Source organism: Sander vitreus, chromosome 14 (assembly GCF_031162955.1).
Source record: "Sander vitreus isolate 19-12246 chromosome 14, sanVit1, whole genome shotgun sequence".
In the NCBI taxonomy this organism is placed as follows: domain Eukaryota; kingdom Metazoa; phylum Chordata; class Actinopteri; order Perciformes; family Percidae; genus Sander; species Sander vitreus.
Genome location: NC_135868.1, coordinates 7,801,178 through 7,812,343, shown reverse-complemented (window position 1 = coordinate 7,812,343; position 11,166 = coordinate 7,801,178). Strand labels below are relative to the sequence as shown.

General features: G+C 40.4%; 1 protein-coding gene across 4 annotated transcripts in view; it reads right to left on the bottom strand.

The window, feature by feature from the left end:
* The window catches only part of pleca (plectin a), a 105,534-nt gene that overhangs the window by 51,947 nt on the left and 42,421 nt on the right, over positions 1–11,166 (bottom strand). The window contains exon 1 of one of the 4 annotated variants that reach the window (XM_078267436.1): positions 174–228. The exons of the other annotated variants lie outside the window; for them this stretch is intronic. Within the exon in view, the coding sequence (XP_078123562.1) occupies positions 174–213 (40 nt within the window). The 5' untranslated portion in view covers positions 214–228. Of the gene's footprint in view, positions 1–173; positions 229–11,166 lie in introns of those variants that run through there. 4 annotated transcript variants of the gene reach the window in all.

The following is an 11,166-nucleotide window of genomic DNA, read 5'->3' as shown; positions in this document are numbered from 1 at the left end:
ATGTCATTTTTAATTTGCAATCGTCTAAAAAGATACTGATGCTGAGTAGCACTGTTCTCAGATGACATGCATAATGAAAGACATTTAACTCTATAGTTTATTCCTGTTTTAGCATCCCCAAATGCACTGATATAGCATTTAAAATGAAATGTTCCTGTAAAAAGAAAACCTACCGTTTGGCGGTCCTGGACAGAAACAGCAGCATAAGTCCATCTTTGCTCAGCGTCTTCACAACTTTTAGAGAAAATACTGAACTGCCAAGGAGTCAAATCTGACCTCACGACATTGTGTTCTGATGAAAACTCAGGGGGGCGTGCTGAAAAAGCATGGAAAAAAAAGAGAACCGGAGGCACGGCTGGGAAGTGAAAACTAGACAGCTTTGCGAGTTTGAGTTAATTTGTGAGGCTTTCCTTAGTGGAAACAGCATCTCATGCGTGGTGGTTTCTGACGAACCCCACTGGATGGAATCCATGTGTAGGGCTGCAGAAACTCCAAGGGACACATTTTCTTACAGGCTTTAGACAAAGAGCGGAAAACGTGATTTTTTTTTTGCCAGCAAGCTACTATAACAAAGGCTTCTCTGTGTAATCCATTAAAAAGTTGGAGACAGTTAAAATATTCCACCATATCCACAGGATATGGATCATACTGTATGACTACCACAGCAATGGATTTAAAGCTAAAAAAAAAAGTGGGAGCTGAGACTGAAACATTTCACTGATAATAAATAATAAAAAATTAAAAAAAAATAATAATAGAGGATTTGTACTGGTATCTAACATTTTGGCTATATTAGAACACATCTATACAGTAGTACCTTTGTATAAATGTAGACTATATTGTTTCATTTTGGCCACTATTCTTATTGTGGTTAATTGTGTTGAACTGTTAAGAACATTAACTATTAATATTAACATTAAGTGCTATTCCTTGTACTAACCAGGTGCAGTAACTTTTATGATTGAACTGTCAAACATTCCCTGGTTGCAGTTTCTCAAATATGAGATGTGGTTTGCAGGTTAAATGTATTTTTATTTTGGACTGTTAGTTGAACAAAACAAACAAAATGAAGATGTAGCCTAAGGCTCTCATCTCTGGGCTTAATTTCAATTCAATTCAAATCATTAGTTGCAGCCCGACAGATAAATTACAATAACAAGCAAAACTAAAATGCTGCGTCTCTACTCAAGGCAACATACAGTCTGTGTATCTCAACGGCATGTAATCTATGCAGCTGTGCATTATTTCTGAGCCCACCCAGGCCTGGTACTTCACTGTGATCCCTAGTATTCACCCGGAACAATCTTATGCAGGGGGGGCGGGGGACGTGGAGCATCCAGTCAGGGGCCCTCCTGCTGCCCACACCCCCTAGATTTAACACCAGGGAACATGATCCCAGACACTGTCTATCCGCCTGGGTGGTATCTAACTCAAGTTATGAACTATAATCTGTTTCATTCTTATTGTCTAAATAAACACTTGATGTACATCTGGGATCTGAATAAACCAGACACAGAGGGTGCAATTCTGGTAAAAAGCAATCTTAAAAACCCTTAAAACAATGTGCTGTCACTTAATCACAAACACAACCCTGTCCTGGGTTATCTGATACACTGGCAGTGAGAGACACACCCATACCTGCTTCATCCTCTTTGGTCCTCTGCACAAGCTCAGACTCACCATAAAGTATTTATGTGCTGACACCTTTTGGTAAGAAGACAGAACTGTTCCATGAACAAAGACTTCCTACCTTGGCCGTGTTGAATCAGAGCCTCCATGAAGTTTTTAGTATAATTAATTTCCGTCGCAGTTCAAGTGGTTTCTTGTTGATTTCTTTTTTTCACTATATTACATAATAAATGCAACATATAGTACTATGAAACAGCAGGTTAGTGACTCTGTGTGCTGCATGGCTATTCCATTCTAGTACGGTATGGTCTTTTTAAATGTTGGAGTTTACATTCATTGCAGGCTGGGCTAAAACGCTAAAGGGCAGATGAAAGGTGGCAACTGCCACATGTTCTCATCTGGACTGCTTCTGCTGCTTCGCCCTTCTTGAGGAGGCGAGGGCAGGAAAAGCTGAGTGTGGCTTAATTGGACTCACATTTCCCAGGCTCTCTGCTTAGTCATATATCAGCCCTGACAATGGAAAGTTCTGAGGCAGGCTGCATATTAAGGTAAAGCCTGGGACTTAAATATGGGGCTTATGCAGAAGCACTGCTCATCACCAATCTGTGTGAGTCAAAAATATTTATATAGGAACTCTGAGAAACGCTGACTGTTCTGTAAGATGAAGAGAACATGACTGGACGGCCTGTGCATGTAAATAATGTGCAATACAGTAGCAGGATGGTATTTAAAGCAGATCACTTTTCCCCCAGCAGGTGGCAGAATGAACTCCATCAGTCATCAGTCAAACACAACTTAATATCAACAATATCTGCATGTATGTACAGTATAGAAAGTGAAATCTGAAACTTTTAATAGGTTAAAATATCTCCTAATTTATTAATTGATTTAATTCAATACAAGCCATTTGTATCTACAAAATACCTACCAAATTAAATATTAACTAGGCTAACTAGAAGTTGCTTTAGTAGACCCCAATTTCCTTGAACTAAACTGTATGTATATACTGTATGTATGCATATCTACAGTATTTACATGCCTTGATGTGATTGAAGCTGGTCTACAGCACGATAAAGACAAGTTTCCCCATGGATGTGCATCCGTTCATGTGTCAGTATAGACAATATATAAATACTCTAGGGTGACTGCCTAGGGTGTCTTGTATGGACCAATCATGTATCCGCATCACTAAACAGATGATCTGCTACCTCTGTCTAACATGCAAGTCACAGCTTTCTGTTTGATCTCACCCAGAAACATATCACAGGAAGTATTTATAAATATTTGTGAACAGAAAGAAAACAGCACCAAAAAACAGCACAGAAATTAGTTAATTAGTTGATCTGTGATATTTAGTAAATCAAATAAGTGAATAACTGCACTAAATATGCAAATGGAGATGTACTTTGATTTAAAAATCTTGCCTGCACAGATGCCTCTATTTTAACACAAATTGACACTGAAAATTGTGCAAACATCTACATGAAATCAATTATAGGACTTGCATGTGAGAGTAAAACTTAAGACTTCACAACTGGTCATATAAGTAAGCCACAGGTTGGCCCAAGTCTTCATGCATCCAGTAATATGACACCTAATTGGCAGTCTGGTTGTTATTAAGCTGTATGGGAAACGACAAGAGCATTACTTGTATTGTTAGAAGATTAAATTATCCCTCTCTCAACCTACCAAACACATTGCCCATAGCAACACCCAGATAGTCACTACTGCAGACAAAATAAGAGAGGAGGAAACAGATGAAGAGGAGGAGAAGGGTGAAGAACTAAGACAAGCTCAAACCTTCCAGGAAATAAGGCCAGACCCTCTGAACATCCTGCTGATTCTCAGGGTCCTCTGTGAGGAAGCCTTGGTCTCCCTGAAGCAGAGTGGTCTTCAGGGCAATAACTGGACACTCTGAAGGGACTGCAGGGCTGGGACAGCCTGCCTCAGAGGCTGCACAGGTGGAGGTCTCTGAGACATGAAACCCAGAGATGGCTGTCGTAGGAATGGTCTTCTCCATGACTTTCTGGGTGTCCGCTATTTCGGCAATGTCAAAATCCACAACTGTTTTTGTGGCTGTTGATGGAGAGGTCGCTGAGTCATGGTCAGGATCAGACTTAGAGGCCTTAGCCTTGGTCACAGGACCGAAGACATCAACATACAGCTGTTTCATCGTCTCAACATCATATGACAACTTTTCAACAGTTTCTTCAGTCCCCACATCAGCTTCCTCAAGAACACCTTCATCTTTAACGTCTGGTATTTCATCCTTTTCAGTAATCTCTGCCAACAAAAGGATTGTTTGCCGGTCCACCACCACATGTTCACCAGGTTCAACCTCAGGCACTACCTCTCCAGGTACCTCCAAGGCTAGATTTGAGGTTTCTCCTCTTGTTACATCTGGGGTCAATTCTTCTGGGGGCTCCTTAATCGTAGCCTCCTGCATTTCCATACATTCAGACTCTTCCAAAGCTGCAGGTGGGTTTGGAGCAGCCATCTTAACACACTTCTCCAGGACTTCTGTCACTGGGGCACAAGGAGCCATGTGAACAGTTGGCATCTCTTTGGAGAACTTTGGTACAATTGAAGAAGAGGGGACTAAAGAAACTGGTAGCTTGGCCTTTTTCACTGAGTCAGAACATCTGGTGGCTCTGTCCTTAGTGGGGAGACAAGAAGCTCCAAAACTTTTCCTGTTACCCTCATTGGCCCAATGTTTTTCTCCTCTGCAGAAATCATTGTCTCTCTTTAAAAAAGCCTGGGTCTGAACACCAGGCTGGCCAACTGATGCATCACACTGGTAGGAGCCTCTGAAGTGTATTGTAGGTATCTTAGCTTGTTCTCCCTCTTTAACTCTCTTGTGGCGGTAAATGTGCCTGTCCATCAGGGTCTCTCGGCTTTCTGTTACAGGTTTGGGTTTTGGGATGTACGACGTGGGGGCTTTCACTGTTTGCACTTGAGCAGAGGATGCAGGGCGACGAACGTGTTGAAGGGATGCAGGCATGATCTCCGGTGGCAGACGCAGGTATTCTCGCAGGTATGCAATTCCTTTGTTGGTGAGATAGTAATAGGAATGTTTCCAAGCAAAAGTCTCCCTAACACAGCCCTTAGATTTGAGAGAGCCCATGGCGCTGATTACCTTCATGTTGGTAACCCCTGTGACGTCCGGGTGCATGGACTGTGGCCGCTTGTCCTTCTTGGCCACAATCACACCATCTTGAAAGAGATGCCCATAGATTGCCCTCAGATCGGCTAAGGGCATTACCATTCCAGCCACCATTTTAACTTCTAGTTTTCTTTTATCTTTTGGAGGAATTTCTTCTTAAAATATTTCTCACTAGTACCACTTTACTATATTGTGTTTGCATGCAGTAACATCAAACTAATAAGACAAAAATCTTTCCTTTTGCTTCACTGTGATAGAGGATTTATCTACAAAATTATCATCATGAGTCAGCATGGAGAAACAGCGATGCTCACAACCCCTCCTACCTTTCTCAGTCCCCCGTCGAAAGAGAAACTGTGTAGAAGAGAGGCGAGAGGGATGAAAGGAGGAGAATTCAAGGGGGTGTGTGCACAAAGGATGAAAACAGAAACTAAAAGGATCAGAGGGAGCCGAGTAGAGAAGGTCTGTACTCTGTGTGGCTGATGGGCATTACTGCTACAAGCCCACCACCGTCTTTCGCCAGTTTTAAGGATTAAGAAAATAAATAATGTAGTTTTAATTCTCATACTTCCTTATTCTCATAGTTTCCCATCTCTTATACAAATCAACAATTCTTATTAGAAATAAGATGTTAATAGTGTGTCAATCAAATGTATTTTGTTTTGACATATTGACACTTATAACAAAAAATCTGAAAGCGAAATTGTAACTTCATGAACAATTTTGTAAACATTTTAAACATGTAGAAATGTATCTCTCCAATGTTGTCTAGTTTTCTACTTTAAAAAGGGTTTAATACTTGGGACGATGGATAGTTTTTGCAGATGGGATATTCTACTAATTTAAAAACAGTTTAAGAAATACATTCCTTCTATAACATAGAGGTCTGTAACATTATTTTTTAATACACGATGAGATTAAACCACACTCAAAGAGCATGTTATTTTGCAAATGTAAATCGAAGGCTTTGCTCCTCTGTCGGTGTCTCTTGCTCTATTCTAAGTTAGTCATATTGTAGAGCACTCAGTCACGTTACATTCTTTGTCTGGTTTAAAGATTTATAATAGATATAACTTTAAATCACAGTGTATACTGTACTGAGAGAGTTAGTGTACAGCTGATGCTCTAGTTGTAAAACCAAGTCGAGTGTATCCAGCGGAGGAAGCGAGCCGACAGATAAAAAGGTTCATCTGATAGGTGGCAGAGATGACACACAACCCGCTATCAACAACCTTTAAAAGCTGCAGATTGATGGTATTTAACGTGTCACTTTGACAAAAAGCAAGGGTACAAAATGAACAGCATACTTTGTATTTTAAACTGCTGAAGGTGCCCGATATTATATACTGTCAAAGCTCCTTTTCATTTCTAAAGGTTGGGAGTTGTGTCAGAGTTCTTGTATTTCTTTTGGAAATACTAAACCTAAGACTCAACTACTGAAAGAGTAGTTGTGTGTGTGTGTGTGTGTGTGTGTGTGTGTGTGTGTGTGTGTGTGTGTGTGTGTGTGTGTGTGTGTGTGTGTGTGTGTGTCTCCCTGCTGTCCCTACTTTTCCCTCAGCAGTCACAGTAATTTATTTCCCTCAAAAGAAGACAATTGGGCCTGTGTTCAATTCTCTGTTACTCACCCTCTCTGAGACTGATCGACACTGGAAAGCAATATGGAATCCAGGATAACCATGGTTGCCAGTGGGGCTAAAAATACGAAGGAGGAGGTTTGGAAATGTTTGCAGGGGATGGTGATTTTTACCGTTTGCCTTTATGTGGTAGAACTGTGCCCTTCTCTGCCAGCTGCACTGATTCACTGTCATCCTATAATAAATATCAGAATAAAGCACGTTACAGTGCCCTCTGCTGATCCCATTAAGAGTCCCAGACTACGCATAGTACCTAGTACAGCAGAAAGTGATCAGACAACTGTGAAGCTTACAGTTCCGCAAATACAGGAGAACATCTGTTAGCACTGTTTATCATTTACCATTCTAATAGATCTCTCTTGCAACCATTTCATAATCCCCTTAATGAAAATAACTGTCTGTCACCCTGTTTGTCAAAAAATTTAATGTGAAACAGATTCACACTCTAAAGGGAGCAATGTTTCATAACAAATCGCTGGCAGTAACGACATGCATTAGAGGCATCAAGCTTAGTAAGGACTCCAGCAGGTCTGGGTTAAACAGTATTAGTCAATATTTCTTACAGTTCAACACAGGCTGTGTGTAGAGGCCAAATACAATAGGTATAACACAAAATAATACAAAAGTCCTTTTAGTCACACTGAACTCCTCAGATGGAGATGGCCCACCTTTCTGGGCCATGGCAACATTAAAACAATCACTGCAAAATAATTTTTTCGCCAGACAGGGCTCCACTGCAAATCATACCAGGCAAATGATGTGCCAGTTCCCTGGTATTTTGATAGCCAGGAATGATATACTGAAGTGAAGATATCTGGAAGAATGAATCACAAATCATAAAGATGGCTCATAATGGATGGATCATAAATGGAATTGCTGCATGGTTAAAGTCTTGACATATGGCACAGCAGATAAAATAATTTATTGTAGAAGAAAACAGATCTCTCACAGTGCAATAATTCAGTGGTATTTTGATTCATCCAAATCCTTGGGGCCTGTGTTGGTTCATTGGACGCAAAGACTTTATCTCCATGTGCTCTTCATTACCTGTCCTTGGGCTCTAAATCAAACAAAACCTCTGCAACAACAGACTTTTGTTTTGCTACTACCACTAAACTGCAGATGGAGAGAAATTAAACAGTCTGTACCTGCGTCAAACCTCTTCTAGCTTCAGCTCTCAACTACAGCCTTTCTAATACACAGTACACAAAGCATCAGCTACAACACAGTTACACATGTATAAATAAACACTACTGAGTCACAAATTCACTATCAACCAAATGGGAATGAATATATACTATGTGGTAACTTCTTAAAATGAAGACTGATGGGACAATCACTAAAATTCTGAGCAGCTACCCCATGTGAATATGTTTAACCATGAAGCAAACACAGCATGCTCAACCGTTGCCTGGATATAAATAAAGAAGTTGGTTTATTGTGTCCCTCTTGTGTCCTGCCATGATGAAAGCTTATTGCCATGGTGGAAGTGGCAGTGGACGAGAGAATGGAGACAACTCAAGGTGACAGTGGCTGCTTTAAAAACAAACCCATTCAACTCTTCTGGCAGATGAAGTGCTCTCTGCATTCCAGTACAGACTTTACAGCAAGTAATTTAAGCTATTTGGTTGTCTTCCAAGTTGTTAGATGCAACTTTGCATTTTGACATTTGGAAACGAAGCAGTGGGAAAAGTGCTGGGACGAGTATTGCTTAAACAATATATACACACACACACACACACACACACACACACACACACACACACACACACACACACACACACTTCCTCAGTGATCACAATCTAGCATGCACCCAATATGCTGATCAATAAACACCTACAGCCATTCTGCTAGGTAAACTGTCTGAAGTGAAATAAAAGTCAATTTATTATCTGGATATGGAAGTATCAAAGGGTGTCACTTCATCCGTCTTTTTCTATGTTCCATCTGTTCTCTCTGTTGTGGAGTTGGATCTGACATCTGTCCACCTCATGTTCACTGAATTTCAAAAATATTTTACTGATTTGGAGAACATAATTTTCCCAAGGAAGACTGATTATCTGCTAATGTGCCTTATTTAAAATGCCCTGAGGTTGAAAGAACTAAAAACATATTTGAGCAGTAAGGATGCATGTCTATTTACTAGCCATTGTCCAAAGAAAAAAAACTATTATTCAGGCATATATTTAGGCGTTAGCGGTTCTGCTCCCTTTATTTATCCTTCCAACACACAAATAAGCCTTGCGATGTATTTTAAAAGTGAGCAAGAGAAAAAAGGGAAGAACAAGAGAAAGAATGCAAGAGAGAATGGGTGAGCATAGAATGAAACTTAACACTATGTGGTCCATATTTCACTGTGGTTACTTAGTGAATAAAAAATATAAAGATAAAACTCTCAGCAACAATCAGGTAGCAGCCATACACCGATTTCATGTATTGCTGAATGCTAAAATTACATATTGAGAGAAAAGATCTGCAATGGATCGAAAATATAGTAATAATAAAGCTATGAAATATCAAACCTCAACATTTGATACGGATGTGACTCATCCAGATGCAGTTGGGTTCCTCAAAAAGAGCAGGACAGTGATAAGACCCTGTCAGATGTGTATAGGGCCAGGTACCAAATTCAATACTTTTCCGGCAACGCCCAAACTGCCTCCTTAATATAGAGTATCGAAAAATGCCTCGTCATTCAATACCAAATTTCAATCCCTCAGGGTCGGTGAGCCAATAAGATTTGTACCGTAATGTGTAATGTTGTAATTTCTTTCTGTTAAAATGGATTTTATAAGATTGGTATAGAAAAAAGTATCGTTCAGGAACCGGTATCGAAGTTACGATACCCCAGCCCTAAATGTGTATGACGACTTTTTGACTTTAGCCCATGTGGGACTGACACAAACCAGCCATGTCTGTAAATAAGTAGGCAGCTGAGTTAAGGTCTGGATTTAAACCTTTAAGACCAATCCTTGAGCAAGATGCTGAATCTGAATCGCCTGTAGCAGGTTACTGTTCTGTTGCTGACAAGACGATAATAGATAAAAAAGAGAAATGGCTGAAACTGAAGTCTGCAGGATGACAAGTCATAACAGTCAGGTGGTGGTGGTGCAAGGTATTTACCATTGACTTAAAACACAAAGGTGATGAGTATGAAATGTCTGACTAGGCATGCAGCACACTGTGACGTATCTGTTTATCTGCGACACCCATGAGACTTTTTTAATTTGGGTATGAGGAAAGTACACCATAAATGTATTCTTGACAAGGAGATGACAAAGCAAAGCAAAAAGATCCAGCTGGTATTGCACAAACCACTCAGGCTATAAATGTTGATCAGTATAAAAGCATTGAAACATGAGCTGTCTAGAGGGCATTCAAGGTAAAATGGCTGTCAGTATGAGCCGCTAATGGATGCTCACAGCACTGTTTGGCTGAATCACTGAACTTACAGACTTAAGAGGAAAGCCCGTGAGGCATCTCAGGGAGGCATGAAGCAGCTGCGGTGTCGACAGATACGCTATAAAGCATTTAAAGTGAAAACGCAGCTCAGATTGTCTGAAAGATCACTGAGCTAAAATGGCCGACTTGGAAAGTCGCTAATGGATGACTGCACATTGCCGGAGTTTCCAGTTTGCCAAATCAGATCATAAGAGTATCGTGTGATTAAGAGGAACCATACGCCATAGCAACCGAAGAGGAGGAAATATGAGAGTTTCCGTGTGTGTGTGTGTGTGTGTGTGTGTGTGTGTGTGTGTGTGTGTGTGTGTGTGTGTGTGTGTGTGTGTGTGTGTGTGAGACTGGCCACTGTAGTGAGTCACCAAACAAATATGGTAGGGTGTGGTTGACCAGGAATGCCTGTAATCATAGAAACATGATGCACCATAAAAATATGAGTAAATACACGAGGCCAGAACAGTGGTCAGATGAGAAAGCATTGCTACTGGCAACACAAAAAACACTTACACTCTTCCTGGAAGTGAGAGTCGCTCAGTGGTTTATCACCGCGCAACCATAACTGAACATCCAAGTTTCAGATGATAAAAACATTGAAAGATTGACAAACTGGCAGCATGGATACAGGATGAGGTGAGGGCAGACATTATTTTGGAGAATGTTTTTTGTTACCATGCACACACACTTTCATTTCCAGTCTAAAAAACCCAAACCTGAAATAAAACCCTGACCACAGAACGAGAAGTTGAAATATTAAAGAATATTTATGTTTTGAGTATCTTCTCCACTGTTTCCCATGTCTCCACAACATAGCTATTCACACCGCTTCTGCATCACGCTATTGCCTCCTTGTAGCGCAGAAGCTCTGCTGGAAGCAGCATTTTGAGTTATCAATTGGCAAAGCAAGGATTGTTTACAACATACTGAACATACCGATCAACAGTCACCACTGGAATCTATTGTAATTGCTGTGAATCCAAGCTAATTACATTATAAATACTCAAAAGACTCAAAAGTTCACTTCTCTTGACTTTCAGATTCAAAACCAAGCTGATAGGTTGAATTTGACAACAGAACATAAAGGTTGCACAGGAACAGAGGCACTACACTGAACTTTGCAAACATGTGGACAATATCTAGCAAGTGGTCAAATGAGATTAGCTCTACATCTTGAGAAGAGAGTGTACATATATGGGTTAGTTCATGGCTGAAGCCGTTATGTAACCTAGGGATGCTCATGGAGGTGCGAGCTGACTGAAATTGGCCTCTCCAAAATTTACAAAA